This window comes from Tauraco erythrolophus, chromosome 23 (genome assembly GCF_009769465.1).
Source record: "Tauraco erythrolophus isolate bTauEry1 chromosome 23, bTauEry1.pri, whole genome shotgun sequence".
Lineage (NCBI taxonomy): Eukaryota > Metazoa > Chordata > Aves > Musophagiformes > Musophagidae > Tauraco > Tauraco erythrolophus.
In genome coordinates, this window is record NC_141487.1 from 976,127 (window position 1) to 993,049 (window position 16,923).

At 58.8% G+C, this 16,923-nt stretch overlaps 2 protein-coding genes across 2 annotated transcripts; one reads left to right on the forward strand and one right to left on the reverse strand.

Annotated features, from left to right (window-relative positions):
* Positions 1 to 1,144: 1,144 nt before the first annotated feature.
* Positions 1,145 to 5,382, reverse strand: C23H1orf50 (chromosome 23 C1orf50 homolog). The gene is given in 6 exon segments (XM_086625490.1): positions 1,145 to 2,062; positions 2,064 to 2,084; positions 2,752 to 2,884; positions 3,994 to 4,079; positions 5,073 to 5,181; positions 5,318 to 5,382. Coding segments are annotated over 6 exon segments (576 nt in total). The 3' UTR covers positions 1,145 to 1,900.
* Positions 5,381 to 14,744, forward strand: P3H1 (prolyl 3-hydroxylase 1). Its single transcript, XM_086625491.1, is given in 18 exon segments — positions 5,381 to 5,599; positions 5,601 to 5,849; positions 6,347 to 6,367; positions 6,369 to 6,500; positions 6,770 to 6,959; positions 7,341 to 7,400; positions 7,403 to 7,471; positions 10,959 to 11,101; positions 11,808 to 11,894; positions 12,008 to 12,060; positions 12,432 to 12,553; positions 12,734 to 12,861; positions 12,960 to 13,055; positions 13,179 to 13,329; positions 13,830 to 13,947; positions 14,139 to 14,214; positions 14,395 to 14,535; positions 14,619 to 14,744. Coding segments are annotated over 18 exon segments (2,181 nt in total).
* The last annotated feature ends 2,179 nt before the right edge of the window (positions 14,745 to 16,923 follow it).

The following is a 16,923-nucleotide window of genomic DNA, read 5'->3' on the forward strand; positions in this document are numbered from 1 at the left end:
CTCTCCCCATTCTTGGCAGAAAAGAGAGGCTGGAGATGTCCTCCCAGCCTCACAAGCCACCAAATCTCCCTGGTAAAGCTAAAGAGATGTTTGCCATGCAGACAGGACACAAGGCCTGTCTCGGAGGTACCTGTGAGATCAAGATCGATTTATTGATTTATTTTATTTTCTGCAGTGCCCTGGCACAGAGGCATTCAGTGTTCCTGCACGTTCCTGTGTCCCTCTGGCAGCTCAACCACTTGGAGTCAAGGGGAACACAGGAGCACTGGGAAATACCCACCTTGTGAAGAGCACCTGGTTGTGGTTTAGCCCAGGTGGCACCTAAGCACCACGCAGCCGCTCACTCACTCCTCCCCTCCACGGTGAGATGGAGAGGAGAAAATACAAAAGGGTCAAGACAAGAACAGGGAGGGATCACCCACCAACCATGGCCCTGGGCAAACCAGCCTGGAGACAAATCAATTTAATTCCTTAACGGTTACTTCAGAGAGGACATGAGAAACAAAATCAGATCTTAAAAACACCTTCTCCCAACCCCTCCCTTCTGCCCAGCTCTACCTCCTCCCCCAGTGGCCCACGGGGAGCGGGAATGGGGGCTGCAGGTCAGTTTGTCACCCATTGATTCTGCCGTTCCTTCCTTAACGGTGAGGAATCCTCACGCTCTTCCCCTGCTCCAACGTGGGGTCCTTTCTCGCGGGAGACAGTTCTCCACAAACTCCTCCGATGTGAGTCCTTCCCATGGGTTGGGAAGTTCTTCAGCAACAGACTGCTCCAGCACGGGCTCCCCACAGTCACGGGTTCTTCGGGTGCAGCCAGCATGGACTGCTCCACCGTTTATCTCCACGGGCGGCAGGGGGGCCGCGGGAGCCCACGGGCTGCAGGGGAATCTCAGCTCCGGCACACCTCCTCCTGCTCCATCTTCACTGTCCTTGGTGTCAGCGTGGCCGTTTCTCTCAGGTCTCAGTCCTCTCTCCGCCGCAGCCATGCCAGGCCTGACCAGCCCAAAGGACCTCGGCAGTCCCGGCAGGATGAACTCTGTCCAGCCCTGGGAACGGGGCGCTTCGGAGCTCTCCAAGCTGCTGCTGCCCCTGAGGGCATGGAGAGTAGGGGGTGGCCCCGCGCAGACAGCTGCCCACACCCTTCCCCCTCTCTCTTCGCTGCAGGTCTCACATGGTGCAAGTTCCTTTGTCCCTTCTTAAAATGACTTATTCCCAGAGGCACCGGCTGGCTCAGCCCTGGCCAGAGGCAGGTCTGACTTGGAGCTGGGGAAGCTTCTAGCAGCTTCTCACAGGAGCCACCCCTGTAGCCCCCTCCCCACCAAGCCCCAAAACCCGTCACACAAACCCAACACGCACTTGAAGCCTGCATGGCAATTTTGAGGATTCTCTTCCAGCTCACTCCGTGTGCCAGGCTCCGGGGTTTGGACCAGCTGGGACAGAGACCAGTGGACTCCGGTCACTCCTGCGCGGGGTTCCAACCACTCTTCCCAGGACACAGAGCTTCATAAATACGGACATTTTAATGAGGGGCAGAATCCAGCTCTGAAATCGCCAGTCACAGCGAGACACACCACAGCCGGACAGGCAGGACGTATTTTATAGCACTATCACATCCGCCTCCAGCATTTTTACTTTTGCCCCGAGCCCTCTTGGAACTGACTCCACCTGATATTACCTGCCTCTCGCTACGGCTCGGCGTAAGTCAAAGAAATAAATTACTCAATTACTGGAAAATCCAGTAAGGCTGAATGCGGAATGAGTCTCAAAGCACAGAGCAAGCACCGGCGGCATCGGCATTTTGGTTCCTCGGTCTCTTTCCTCGCTCTGCCTTCGGCAGCGCGCGGGCACCGCGTGCCCTTGCACGGGGACTCCGTGCAGCGGGTCGCGCATGGTCACCTCTGTCACTTGGTCAGGCCCTGGAAGTTGGGCTCCGTACACGGGGGCAGTGCTGCCTGCCGGCTCAGCAGCTTGTCCAGGATGTCCATTTCAGCATCTCGTCTCTCAATGTCCTCAAACGGAGTCCAGGACATGTCGTGCTGGAGCTTATAGGCACCGAGAAACTCCATGGGGACTGGTCCCCCACTCCTGAAGGAGAAAAGGAGAGATTTCACGCCGCTGCTCGGCTTCCCTTGGAGCTGGGCTGTGCTGCTCCTCAGCCCACCTCTGCTCATGTTGGATGGCCTGTCCCATTTTCTAACTTGAAATAGGCTCAACCACCCCATCAACCCACACTCGACCGACGCAGGGAGGCTTGGGGACACAGGATCTCCCTGACCTGCCAGAGCTCCTCCACGTGCTCAGTGCTTTGCTCTGAAGCTTCACCCTGTGTGTAAGAAAATGGGTGGCCTGGAAGGAGGACACCCCCGAGACCACCCCTATCAAGCTGCAGACAAACTCACTCCCTCGACTGAAGCACCTGAGAAGACCGTACTGCCAGACAGCCACGTCAGGCAGGGAAGGCCCGGGGCATGTCTGCAGTTCTTTACTTCCAGAGAAAGTAGGGGACTGAAAAGCAGAATTCAGGTCCAGGCACCAAAGGTCTTCTTGCCCACCATCCACCAAGATCCAAGAGAACTTTATAATGTGGCTCTTACACCAGCAGCGTAACTCAGACCAAGGAACACACCAACTGAGCAGAGGGCAACAAATGCCCCCACCAAGCTGGTGCTTTTGTCTGAGGTCCAGAAGTGCCCAAGCACCAGAAACGTGGCTTTTTCCTCTCCCTGCTTCCTCAGGGGCTGTCACCACCCACCTTAGGAGACAGGATGGAGAAGTATCGTTGGCCACTCTCCCGCCTGTACATGTAGTAAACGTTTCCTGGCTTCTTCACAAGGTTGCAGGCCACGTGGTGCAGATCAGCATCTCTGTTAGCTTCATTCCAAGACCTGAAAATCAAATTTAACATTTCCAGACTTGAAATGGCCGCACACTGTTGCCCCTCAGCCAGAGTCCAAGATACATCACTTGACACACCGCTCGCCAGGACTCGTCCTCCCCAGCGCACGTCTGGCTTCATGCGGCATGTTTTCACTTGGCCCAGGAAGGAGGTACCTTTTCAATGAGATAGTTTTCTCCAAGTTTCCCCTGCCAGCTGGACCTCAGAGCTCCTGCACCCCTCTGTGGAGGTGGAGATACCTCCAAGCATCAAGGACTTCTTCACCACAGCCCCAGATTCACCCCTGTGCCTGACCCTACCACATGCTGGAGTCGTTCCTCATCTCCACACACAGCTGCTGGACCCTGGGGGCTTCCCTGCTGCTGTCGCCAAGGGAAGGGAGCGCAAACAAAGAGGAATTCATCTCCCCAGCTCCGCCAGCTGACTGCTCCACAGCTCTGGCTCCACCAGTTAACAATACATGACGTGGTGGCCTTGATGGCAGTGGGCCAGTCGCAGCGACTGGCAGATCCTTTTCCCACGCGGGCTCCCAGATTTCACCCCAAGGGTGAAAGATGCCTGAACTGAAGAGGACAGCCGAGCCCCATTGGGCTCGCTGCCGGAGCCACCTGCTCCAGCAGACGAGCTGGGATAAACTGGGAAGCCAAGCCCATCCTCAGCTCATCTTCTCCCAGAGGCTCAGATCCAGCCAGAGCCACGTCGTCACCTTGCTGCACCAAGTCCTCCGGGAGCACAATGCACGTGCTACAGTGACAGGAGTCATCTGTCCCGAAATCGGAGTCACCTCTCTGTCCTTGCTGACACCCGAGCTGCTTTTGCCTGGCCATCTTCACTCCTCCACCTTAACAGAAGTCCTCCCTGATGTGCAGAGTACTCAGGGAAAGCACTGGAAACATCCCCCGCCCCGTCCCCAGCTGATACCAGACAATAAACCCTCGTTATTTTCCCACTGAATCTTCTCCACTTGGCTCCTGGCCACGATTCATACCCAGGCCACAGCTCTTCCCAAACGCCTGGCAGTCAGACAGCCGCGGATCTCCCCCCCCTCACACGCACCAGGCAACGAGCCCCCTGCCCAGCACGCGGAGGCGTCCTCACCTCCGAGCCTGCTCCTGCAAGGACCGGATCTGCTCGGCGATGATGGTCAGCTTATTGCAGGCGTTCGCTCGGACGAAGTCGTCCGCCTGCCAGGAAGGAGCTTTGGTCAGGACAGGGAAGAGCTGCAGCCTGGCGGCCCTTGCCGCGCTGGAGAAACGGCATCATGGCCTCAGTCAAGACATTAATGGGGCTGTGGGTGGTGCCAGAGCGGCCCCCAGTGCGGATGGGGGGTGGCCACAGCACCCTCAGATGGTGAGGTGACAGCCACGGAGCAGGGACCGGGCACTGGGAGCTGCCTGGACGTGCTGGATGGCAGTAGGACATACTGGGAGGCACTGGGGTGGACTGAGATGCAGTGGGATGCACTGAGAGGAGGCAGTAGGACTTACAGGGAAGTATTTAGGTGGACTGAGAAGCTCTGGCGGACCTACTGGACTAGGACGTGGTCCTGGAAGGCAGCAGGATGTACTGGTAGGCATTGGGGGATAGTAGAACACATTCGGAGCAGTGGGGTGGGCTGAGAGGCGCTGGGATGGACTGGAAGGCACCAGGAGAGGCAGCAGACACACGGGGAGGAAGTGAGGTGGCCTTAAGAAGCACTGCAATGGACTGGGAGGCACTGAAGAGGGAACAGGATCTGTCAGGAGGTGCTGGAATGGACTGGGAGAGAGCAATAGGATGCACCAGCACACACTGGAGGGGACTAAAGCCATACTGGGAGGCAGCAGGGCACACTGGGATGGACTGGAAGCTTAGAGGACTATTCTGGGAGTCACTGGGGGGCAGCAGGACACAGCAAGAGGCACTGAGGTGCGACGGAAGGTACTGGAGGCACAGCGTGGCCCACCGGGGAAACACGGGAAGGCACCGGAGGGCACTGGGAGGCGCACGGGGATACTGGTGGGGCCGCAACAGTGAGATACGGTGGGAGGCACCGCAGCGCCTGGGGCGCACCGGGAGGCCCAGGGCCGCGGGGACGTGCCAGAAAGGCCCAAGGCCGCTGCCAGCTACGGAACGCCGGGCGCTCCCGCGGCCCCGGCCCTGCCTCCGCGGTTCCGCCGCCGGGGCCCGGCGCTCACCTGCTGCACCTGCCGGGCCAGGGCCACCAGGTCCGCGGGGTCCCCGGTGCGGGCGGCGCGCCCGGCGCTGCCCTCCGCCAGGGCCCGGGCCGCTCCGCCACCGCCGCCGCTCCGCCGCCATCACCGCCCGCCGCGCCCCGCCCCTTCCGCCGCGGGGCGGGGCTACAGGCGGCGCGGCTGAGGGCGCTGATTGGTCGGCGGGCGGGGCGAGGCGGAAGGGGGCGGGGCGTGGTGCGCTCCGGTGCCCGGTTCGGGGGCGGGGCGAGGCGGGGCCGGGGGGCGCGCGGGCGCGGCGCCGAGGCTCGGCCATGGCGCTGCCGGCGCTGCTGCCGGTGCTGGCGCTGGCGCTGCTGGCGCGGGCGGCGACGCCACCACCGGAGCCGGTACCGGGGCCGGTACCGGCCGACCCCCCGCTGCCGGCCCAGCCTCCCGACGCGCTGTTCGCCGCTGGCGCCGAGGCGTACGCTCGGGGCGACTGGCCCGCCGTGGTGCTACAGATGGAGCGGGCGCTGCGGGCCCGGGCGGCCCGTGCGCTCCCGGTTGGTGCGGTGCCGCCTGCGCTGCGCCAACGCCACGGCCGGACCGGCGGAGGGGGTCGAACCCCAGCCCGAACCGGTGCTCCGCGACCTGCTCTTTTTCCGCGGGCTGTTGCGCCGCGCCGCCTGCCTGCGGGGCTGCGGGCCCGCCGCGCCCTCCCGGTACCGGCTGGGCGACGAGCTGGAGCGCGAGTTCGGCAAGCGCAGCCCCTACAACTACCTCCAGGTCGCCTATTTCAAGGTGCGGGACCGGCGGCGGGACCGGGAGGTGCGGGGTGGGGGGGGGGGTCCGGGGGACGGCGGGACCGACAGCGACCCCGGGAAGGGAAGGGGGGTGTCCCGGTGCAGCAGGGGGATCCGGGATGGGCGGGATGCCCAGAAGGATCCCGGAACCGGGGCAGGAGGGGGGGATGGTGGGTGGGACCGAGAGAACCGGGCCGGGGCGATCCTGGGGGGGAGGTCCCGGGACCCGGGAGGGGTCCGGTTGTCCACCCCAGCAGGGTGGGGGGTGTCGGACGGCGGCCCCGGGCCCTGCCCGTCCCCCCGCTGCTCCCCCCGTAGTGCCACGTCGGAGCTCGCCAGAGCCGCCTCCCGTCCCCGCCCTCTGTCCCGGCTGCGGGACCCCCTGGCCGCCGCGAAGCCCCGGGGACGGGGGTCCCCTGGTCCCTTCCGCACCCCGTGGTGGGTCCACGCCCGTGGGGGGCACCGTCTCACCTCCCACCCCCCCGTCCCGCCCAGATGAACCGGCCGGCGCAGGCGGGCAGCGGCGGCACACACCTTCTTCGTGGCCAACCCCGGGCACCAGGAGATGAGGCAGAACCTGGAGTACTACCAAGCCATGGCGGGTGTTCGTGAGGACGACTTCACCGACCTGGAGGCCAAACCCCACCTGGTGAGACACCCCCCCCCACCCTGCCTTGGGCAACCCCTCCCAAAACACCCCTCAACGGCTGTTGGCTTGGCAAGCTCGTGAGATACCACCTTGGTGCTTGGGCAACCCCTCCCAAAACACCCCTCAACAGCTGTTGGGTTGGCAAGCTCATGAGATATCACCTTGGTGCTGGACATCCTTCCCCATCCTGTGGGGACAAGGTGCCCCAGGTGCTGCACCACAGGGAGCGGGGCGTTGAGCCCGCGCCATCATTTCTCATCCCTCCACAGAGCGAGTTTCGGCTGGGCGTCCGGTTTTACACAGAGGAGCAGCCGGCCGCTGCCATCCTGCACCTGGAGAAGGCGCTGAAGGAGTATTTTGTGGCGGATGCCGAGTGCCGCGCGCTCTGTGAGGGCCCCTACGACTACGAGGGCTACAACTACCTAGAGTACAACGCGGACCTTTTCCAGGCCATCACAGGTGGGAGCTGTGTCCTGTCTCAAGAGTTGGGGACAATCCTGGTGGATGGTGGTCCCCAAAGCCTGCGAGGTGGTGGGTCGCCAAAGAGGGCAAATCCCATCCTAGGTTTTACTAGGAGGAGCATGGCCAGTTAAGTAGCAGGAGGTGTTTGACCATGCTCCAGGAACCCCTTAAATTCCAGAAGGACCATCAGAGAGTCAGCAGCACACAAGGGTGGGAGGCTGAGGATGGCCACTCTGTCCCCATAGCCCCACCACCAATCACGCAGAAGGGGTGACCCACCGTCCGTGAGGGTTTCCACCACTAGAAAACTGTCCAGAGGAGGTTGGAGTGGAGACCTTGGCCAACCACGAGCAGTGACGCGGAGTTTTTCTCCACCAGATCACTACATGCAGGTGCTAAGCTGCAAGCAGGGCTGCGTGACAGAGCTGGCCTCCCAGCCGGCCGGGAGAAGCCCTTCGAGGATTTCCTGCCCTCGCACTTCAACTACCTCCAGTTCGCCTACTACAACAGTAAGTAGCTCGTTGTCCTCCGTTGGCCATTGACGCTGGACATCATGGTCTGCATGGGCCATTCTTCACAGGCAGAAATCATAGAATCATAGAATGGTTTGGGTTGGAAGGGACCTCAAATATCACCCAGTTCCAACCCCCCTGCCATGGGCAGGGACACCCTCCACTACACCAGGTTGCCCAAAGCCTCATCCAACCTGGCCTTGAACACTGCAGGGATGGGGCAGCCACAGCTTCTCTGGGCAACCTGCTCCAGTGCCTCAGCACCCTCAGAGGGAAGAATTTCTTCCTTAGATCCCATCGAAATCTCCCCTCTTTCAGTTTAAAGCCATTGTCCCGTGTCCTGTCACTCCACACCCGTGTCCAAAGCCCCTCTCCTGCTTTCTTGTAGCCCCTTTAGGTACTGGGAGGTGCTGGAAGGTCTCCCCGGAGCCTTCTCTTCTCCAGGCTGAACAGCCCCAACTCTCTCAGCCTGTCTCCAGAGCAGAGGTGCTCAGCCCTCGGATCAGCTCCGTGGCCTCCTCTGGATCTGCTCCAGCAGCTCCATGTCCTTCTGATGTTGGGGCCCCCAGAGCTGAACGCAGCACTGCAGGGGGGTCTCAGGAGAGCAGAGCAGAGGGGCAGAATCCCCTCCCTTGACCTGCTGCCCACACTGCTGGTGATGCAGCCCAGGACACGGTTGGCTTTCTGGGCTGCCAGCACACGGTGCCGGCTCGTGGTGAGCTTCTCATCACCCAACACCCCCAAGCCCTTCTCCTCAGGGCTGCTCTCCATCCATTCTCCGCCCAGCCTGTACTTGTGCTTGGGATTGCCCTGACCCACATGCAGGACCTTGCACTTGGCCTTGTTGAACTTCATGAGGTTCTCACAGTCCCACCTCTCTAGCCTGTCAAGGTCCTTCTGGATGGTATTCCTTCCCTCCAGCGTGTCCACCACACCACCCAGCTTGGTGTCGTCAGCAAACTTGCTGAGGGTGCACTCAATCCCACTGTCCATGTCTCCAACAAAGATGTTAAATAGCACTGGCCTCAGTACTGACCCCTGAGGAACACCACTGTCACTGGCCTCCACTTGGACATTGAACCATTGACCCCAACTCATTGAGTGCGACCATCCAGCCAATTCCTTATCCACCAAGTGGTCCACAGACTCACAGAATAGTTTGGGTTGGGAAGGGACCTTCAGAGATCATCTAGTCCAACCCAAGATGCAGGGACATCTTGTGCTAGATCAGGTTGCCCCATCCAACCTGACCTCTAACGCTTCTAATGATGGGGCATCCACAACTTCTCTGGGCAACTTGCTGCAGTGTCTCACCACCCTCATCATAAAAGATCTCCTCCTTATGCCCGACCTAAACCTACCCTCTTTCAGTTTAGAACTGTTGCCCCTTGTCCTGTCACTACAAGCCTTGGTAAAAAGTTGTCTCCATCTTTGTTGTAAGCCCCTGTTGTATAAGGAAGGCCACAATAAGGGTCTGCCTAGACCCTTCTCATCTTCTGGCTGAGCAAACCCAACTCTCTCAGCCTTTCTTCATAGAGGTCTTCCATCCCTCTGACCATTTTCATGGCCTCCTCTAGCCCTGCTTCAACGAGACTACGTCTTTTCTGTGCTGTGGACCCCAGAGCTGGACGCAGTGCTCTGGGTGGGATCTCATAAAAGCGGAGCAGAGAGGCAGAACGTCCATCCTTGAGCTGCTGGTCACACTTCTTTGGATGCAGCCCAGGGCATGGTTGGCTTTCAGGGCTGCGAGCGCACGTTGCCAGCTGACGTCCAATTTTTCATCCACCAGTATCTCCAAGTCCTTCTCCACATGTCTACTCTAAACCCGTGCATGCCCTAGTCTTTGGTGATGCTGCTGCAGAACCTTCCACTTGACCTTGTTGGTCTTCATGAGGTTCATGCAGCCCTGCACGCCCAGCCGGAAGCGTGCAGCAGGAGAGCTGTATCTCGCTGCGTCTGGTTGCAAGAACCCTCCGTGCCACTTCAGATGCCCAAATCCCGGGCGGCTTTGCTTTCCAAGCGAAATAACAGCCTAGAGAAGAATTTCTTTTTTTTTCTCCTGCCAGCGATCCACCTCTTCCTCCAAACCACAGAGACATCCTCCTCCTCCAGAACAGTTAGTTATGACCCAGGCAAATATACCCCGTTTTATTTCATTTTTTTATTTACCTCCTTAGAAAAAACCAAAACTCTTTCTGTGCAAATTTCTCCAAAAGGAGGGGAGGAAAAAAAAAAAAAAAAGGAATTAAGTCCAAGAAGTTTGAAAGGCTGCGATCTTCTGCGTGAAAGTGGGTCAGGGTGCTTAGGTGGTTGAAAATTGCAGGTTAGCCTGGAAATGGTTGGGTCTTGCTGTCTGGAAATAGGCTTCAAGATGTTTTCCAAGCGAGGAAAAACTGCCCAAGCAGTGGCCTTGGTTTCTGCTGAGGTGACTTCTGGAGGCAGGAGAGCACCTCGGACTCTTATTTTGCCTTTGTGGCAGCAGTTGTCTTTGCTCCAGGGTATCTGGAGCATCTAGGGTTTGCCATCCAGAGGGACCTTGACAGGCTGGAGAGGTGGGACTGTGAGAACCTCATGAAGTTCAATAAGGCCAAGTGCAAGGTCCTGCACGTGGGTCGGGGCAATCCCAAGCACAAGTACAGGCTGGGTCGAGAATGGATGGAGAGCAGCCCTGAGGAGAAGGACTTGGGAGTGCTGGTGGGTGAGGAGCTCAGCATGAGCTCACAATGTGCTCTGGCAGCCCAGAAAGCCAACCGTGTCCTGGGCTGCATCACCAGCAGTGTGGGCAGCAGGGCGAGGGAGGGGATTCTGCCCCTCTGCTCTGCTCTCCTGAGACCCCCCTGCAGTGCTGCGTTCAGCTCTGGGGTCCCCAACATCAGAAGGACATGGAGCTGCTGGAGCGGGTCCAGAGGAGGCCACGGAGATGATGCGAGGGCTGGAGCACCTCTGCTCTGGAGACAGGCTGGGAGAGTTGGGGCTGTTCAGGCTGGAGAAGAGAAGGCTCCGGGGAGACCTTCCAGCACCTCCCAGTATCTCCCAGTACCTAAAGGGTCTCCAAGAAAGCTGGAGAGGGGCTTTGGACAAGGGCGTGTAGTGACAGGACACGGGACAATGGCTTTACACTGAGAGAGGGGAGATTTTGGTGGGATCCAAGGAAGAAATTCTTCCCTCTGAGGGTGCTGAGGCACTGGAACAGGTTGCCCAGAGAAGCTGTGGCTGCCCCATCCCTGGAAGTGTTCAAAGCCAGGTTGGATGAGGCTTTGAGCAACCTGGTGTAGTGGAGGGTGTCCCTGCCCATGGCAGGGGGGTTGGAACTAGATGATCTTTGAGGTCCCTTCCAACCCAAACCATTCTATGATTCTATCTGCCCTACGTGGGAGACCCTTTGGAGAACAAAGACTTTCTCTCTTGCTTCTCCTCCTTACCCATGTTTGCTCCATCTCCAGTGCTCTTGGACGTGCCATAACAGCCCCATTTCTCTTTGCAGATGAGAATTACGAAAAAGCCATCGAATGCGCCAAAACCTATTTGCTCTTCTTCCCAAACGATGAAGTGATGAACCAGAATTTGGCCTATTACACCGCTGTCCTGGGGGAGAACCTGGCCGGACCCATCCAGCCCGAGAGGTGAGCGACCGGCTGGGATGAGCTGTGCGAGGGATATCTTCTCCCCTCCTTGGGGACCTTTGCGGAGGTTTTGGAGTCTGCTCTGGATGGATCTGCCACCCTTTGGTGGCAAGGTGGAGAGGAATGGATAGATGCAAGACCCAACAAGCCAGAAAACGTCGCTGGCAAAATATCTTTGGCCAAGTGAAGGCTTGATGGCTTGCACAAATGGACCAGCTCTTGTGGGAGAGGTCTGGGAGAGGCAGACGGACAGACTTTTTAGGAGAATCTGAGGCCACCTCTGCTACAGACTTCTACAACTGAAGTGAAATGGCTTAAAAAGGAGATTTGGCTTCAAAATAGCTGGATGCAGATGCTTGAGTGCTGCCCAAGAGCTGGTAGGCAGGGATGGAGGTCTCTGCCCCATGTCAGCTGGAGCAGGGAATGGAATCTGCTTCTAAAGAGCTTCCTTCAAGGAGGGATGTGCCTGTGCCTCTGTCTCTTCCTGTCCTCTCCCCAGGGCTCATCCACTCAGGACAGGGAAGTTCATGCAGGATGGGGAAAGCTACTTGCTTCCCAGTTGCCAGAGGGACTGGCAAACCCGGGCTGCGGGTCTGGAGCAAAGACCGTGGGAATGGTGTAAACCCTGCACCCTCCTGCCCTCGCTCGGGGTCTTTCCAGAGCCCTCTCTTCATGCCCTCACTCCATCCCTCTGCCCCTCACCGCAGGAGATCCAGGCATACCACCAGCGAAGCCTGATGGAGAAGGAGCTGCTCTTCTTCAGCTATGACGTCTTCGGCATCCCCTTCGTGGACCCGGTGAGTGGTGCTGGTCCAGGCTGGGCACGGTGGCTGGATGGGAAGGGATGAGGGGTCTGCGTCCCAGCCAGATCCTCATCCAGCTCCTGATGTTGTTCTTCTTCTGGCTGTAGGACACATGGACTCCCGAAGAGGTCATACCAAAAAGGCTGCGAGAGAAACAAAAGTGAGTGCTCTTCCAAGCTGGTGGCCAATCCTACCCAAGAGGAGGACCGATGAGACATGCCTCTCTTCCTCCCTGGCGTTTGGGCCAAAGGCCATGGCCATGGAGCTGCTGCCAGGGAGGTTTTTTGGGTTTTGGGGGCTGGAAGGGGCCGCTGAAGCGCAGAGCTTTGCTCCCCATCAGCCCTTGGGGTGATGGGGATGGGTAGGTCATCCCGAGCAGCTCAGGGTGAGGGATGCATTGAGATGGCTCTCTCTAGCCTTGGGCTTTGTCACTGGCCCCTGGAGACAACTTGTCCTGCCCTTGTCCTGGTGCCCCTTGTTCCCAATGCGGGGACAGTGGGGCGGTGGAGCTGATGGCTGCCACGTGCCCAGGGTGGAGCGGGAGACGGCAGCACGCATCTCGGAGGAGATCGGCAACCTTATGAAGGAGATTGAGACACTGGTGGAGGAAAAGGCCAAGGAGTCTGCCGATATGAGCAAGTTCATCCGAGAAGGTGCGGAGGGCTGGGAGGGGAGGTGGGATGGGGACCTCTGTGTCCCCACTGCCAGCCTGCGGTCCCTCCACATGGGGGGTGGCAGAAGCGGGTGGCAGGACCACAGCTTCCCCCAGCGCTGGTTACCCCAGGGTTGGTGGCACCCATCCCTGTGTCCTCCTGACCCCGTTTGTGCCACAGGGGGCCCCTTGGTGTACGAAGGAGCTAGTGTCACCATGAACTCCAAAACCCTGAACGGCTCCCAGCGTGTTGTGGTGGATGGGGTCCTCTCCGCCGAGGAGTGCCGGGAGCTGCAGAGACTCACCAACGTGAGCACAGGGAGGGGAGGAGTGGGCAGGGATGGGGCAGGGGATGCCGAAGGGTCCCATCCTGCGGCTCAGAAGTCAACGCCGATTGGGTTTTGCAGGCAGCTGCCTCGGCCGGGGACGGCTACCGTGGGAAGACATCTCCTCACACCCCCAGTGAGACCTTCTATGGCGTGACCGTCCTCAAGGCCCTCAAGGTCAGGGTGGCTGTGGGAGAAACAGGCTGTGGAGACCAAGGAGGAGGGGTCTGAAGGCAGGCAGCTGCCTCTGCTTGCCCATCCTGCCCAGGGCTGAACTCGTGTCCCATCCATTCCCCACAGCTTGGCCAGGAGGGCAAGGTGCCCCTGCGGAGCGCGTACCTCTACTACAACGTGACAGAGAAGGTGCGGCACATGATGGAGTCTTACTTCCGCCTGGAGGTCCCGCTCCACTTCTCCTACTCCCACCTGGTGTGCCGCACAGCCATCGATGGTGAGTATGGCCTCAGAGGAGCACAACTCAAGGAGAAGCAGGTCTCCTTTGTCTCCCATCTGGGTCCTCTCCAACAGCTGGGGTGGACTGGTCTCAGACTTTTACTTGGAGACCTCCTTGATGCTCTCTAACCTGTTCCTTTTCCCGAAAGGAAGGTGTGGGGAGCTTGTCCCTAAGCCCAGTTTGGGAAGATGAGCAACTTTGTCAGTTGCCTCCCGTGGGGCAGGTGGCTTCATGCCATATGGAATTTCAGCACTTGGAGGCATTTGGGATTGGGTGCTGGGAGAGGCTGTGTCTGGAAGGCCACAGAGATGCAGTGGGACAAGTCAATGGAGGCTTGTGCCACCCAAATGGCCTCTCATGGTTCACCCTCCAGCGAGTGGAAGTGCTTTAGGCTGCAGGTGGCTTTCTTGTCACCTCCAAGCACATGGTGCTTGGGGACAGATCCTGACCTGCAGAGACAAAGGGCTCCTGACATGCCAGGTCTTGTTCCACCCTAGAGAAGCAAGAAGGCCGGAGTGACAACAGCCACGAGGTGCACGTAGACAACTGCATCCTCAACGCAGAGGCCCTGGTCTGTGTGAAGGAACCTCCAGCCTACACCTTCCGGGATTACAGGTACCAGTGGTGTCTATTAGCCAGAGCTTTCCCGCCTGAGGGCACCATGGTTTGGGAGGAGCAGGATGGGAGGACAACCCAACCTGGGCTCTCCCGCCTCTGACTCTTGCCATGGTATTGGAGGTGTTCCCAGTTGATGGAGCTGTGGCCTGGGGTGATAGTTGCCACCTCTTGTCCCCTGCTTCCTTTAGTGCCATCCTCTACCTCAACGGGGACTTTGAAGGAGGAGCTTTCTACTTCACAGAGCTGGATGCCAAGACTGAGACTGTAAGTAGCTCAGCTCCTTGAGGATCCATGCATGGCCCTAACACCAAATCCACCTCCTGCCTGCTGATCCCATCCCCTGGGAAAGTCCCCTGTGCCACGGCAAGGCATGAAGTTGGGTTGGGGGGACCAACTCGCATCCTCACCCACCAGCTGCGTCCTGACCAGGATCTCCCATTGCAGGCGGAGGTTCAGCCACAGTGTGGTCGTGCCGTGGGCTTCTCCTCCGGTTCGGAGAACCCCCATGGGGTGAAAGCCGTGACCAAGGGCCAACGCTGCGCCATCGCCCTCTGGTTCACCCTGGACCCTCGACACAGCGAGCGAGTAAGCTCCCTCCTCGGCAGCGGGTGGGTTTTTTTTTGGGGGGACAATGGCGACGTGCTTATTCCCATGGGTCTGCCCCACAGGAGCGCGTGCAGGCGGATGATCTGGTGAAGATGCTTTTCAGCACAGAAGAGGGGGATTTGCTGCAGCAGATGGAACCAGAGCAGGAACCTCCAGCTGCCGTCACGGTGGGGAAGGACGAGCTGTGATGTCCCACAGGGACCAGGACGTCCCCGCTGGGACCAGCGACACCAGTGCTGCTCTGCCGTGGGGTGGCTGGACGGGACCCCCACTCCGTCCCCAGCAGATGTGGGATGGTGAATTAGGAGGTGCCCCCGCCACCCCCTGCAGCGTCCAGCATCCCCACCTGCGGAGCTGCTGCTGGACCTGGGGCATCACAGAGACTTGGGGGGGGGGGGTGACTGGGGGGTGGGCGGGTGATATGGGGGACAAGGGGAGGGGTGTTTTTGTAGGGGTGAGGACCCAGTGCCACACGTGCCTTTCTGCTCAGCTCAACCTGCGGATATTTAAGTGCCTTCTGCAGAAAATGGGTGAATAAAGCCCATTTTTTTCTAAGCTGTTGCTTGCTGAGCTGGGAGGCTGGAGGCTGCTGTCCCACACCACCACCCTTACCTGTTGTCTGGTGTTGGGATGCATCCTTCCCTCCTTGCAAACATTTAGAATCATAGAACCATAGAATGGGTCAGGCTGGAAGGGACCTCAAAGATCATCCAGTTCCAACCCCCCTGCCATGGGCAGGGACACCCTCCACTACACCAGGTTGCCCAAAGCCTCATCCAACCTGGCCTTGATCACTTCCAGGGATGGGGCAGCCACAGCTTCTCTGGGCAACCTGCTCCAGTGCCTCAGCACCCTCAGAGGGAAGAATTTCTTCCTTATCTCTGATCGAAATCTCCCCTCTCTCAGTTTAAAGCCATTGTCCCGTGTCCTGTCACTCCACGCCCTTGTCCAAAGCCCCTCTCCTGCTTTCCTGTAGCCCCTTTAGGTACTGGAAGGCTGCAATAAGATCACCCTGGAGCCTTCTCCAGGCTGAACAGCCCCAACTCTCCCAGCCTCTCTCCATAGCAGAGGTGCTCCAGCCCTCGGATCATCTTCGTGGCCTCCTCTGGACTTGCTTCAGCAGCTCCATGTCCTTCTGCTGTTGGGGACCCCAGAGCTGAACACAGCACTGCAGGGGGGTCTCAGGAGAGCAGAGCAGAGGGGCAGAATCCCCTCCCTTGACCTGCTGCCCACGCTGCTCTGGGTGCAGCCCAGGACATGGTTGGCTTTCTGGGCTGCCAGCGCACGGTGCTGGCTCATGGTGAGCTTCTCATCACCCAACGCCTCCAAGTCCTTCTCCTCAGGGCTGCTCTCCATCCATTCTCCACCCAGCCTGTACTTGTGCTTGGGATTGCCCCGACCCTTGTGCAGGACCTTGCACTTGGCCTTGTTGAACTTCATGAGGTTCTCACAGCCTCACCTCTCCAGCCTGTCAAGGTCCTTCTGGATGGCATCCCTTCCCTCCAGTGTGGCCACCACACCACCCAGCTTGGTGTCATCTGCAAACTGGCTGAGGGTGCACTCGATCCCACTGTCCATGCCACCAACAAAGATGTTAAACAGCACCGGCCCCAGTACTGACCCCTGAGGAACACCACTCGTCACTGGCCTCCGCTTGGACATTGAGCCGTTGATCACAACTCTTTGAGTGCGACCATCCAGCCAATTCCTTATCCACCGAGTGGTCCATCTGTCAAATCCATGTCTCTCCAGTTTAGAGATGTTGTGTGGGACAATATCAACTGCTTTGGATAAGTGCAGGTATATGACATCAGTTGCTCTTCCCTTATCCACCAACGCTGGAACTCCATCGTAGAAGGCCACCAAATTAGTCAGGCAGGATTTGCCCTTAGTGAAGCCATGTTGGCTGTCACCAGTCACCTCCTTATTTTCTATGTGCCTTAGCATAGTCACCAGGAGGATCTGCTCCATGATCTTGATGGGCACAGAGATGAGACTGACTGGTCTGTAGTTCCCTGGGTCTTCTTTTTTCCCCTTTTTAAAGATGGGGGCTGTGTTTCCCCTTTTCCAGGTGGTGGGGACTTCACCAGACTGTCACAACTTCTCAGATATGACGGATAGTGGCTTAGCAACTTCATCTGCCAGCTCCCTCAGGACCCACAGATGCACCTCATCAGGTCCCATGGACTTGTCCACCTTCAGGTTCTTTAGATGGTCTCCAACCTGATCTTCTCCTACAGTGGGTGGTTCTTCATTCTCCCAGTCCCTGCCTTTGCCTTCTGTGACTTGGGCCGTGCCGCTGGAGCTCTTGCCAGTGAAGACTGAGGCTCAGAAGTCATTGAGAACCTCAGCCTTCTCCATATCCCG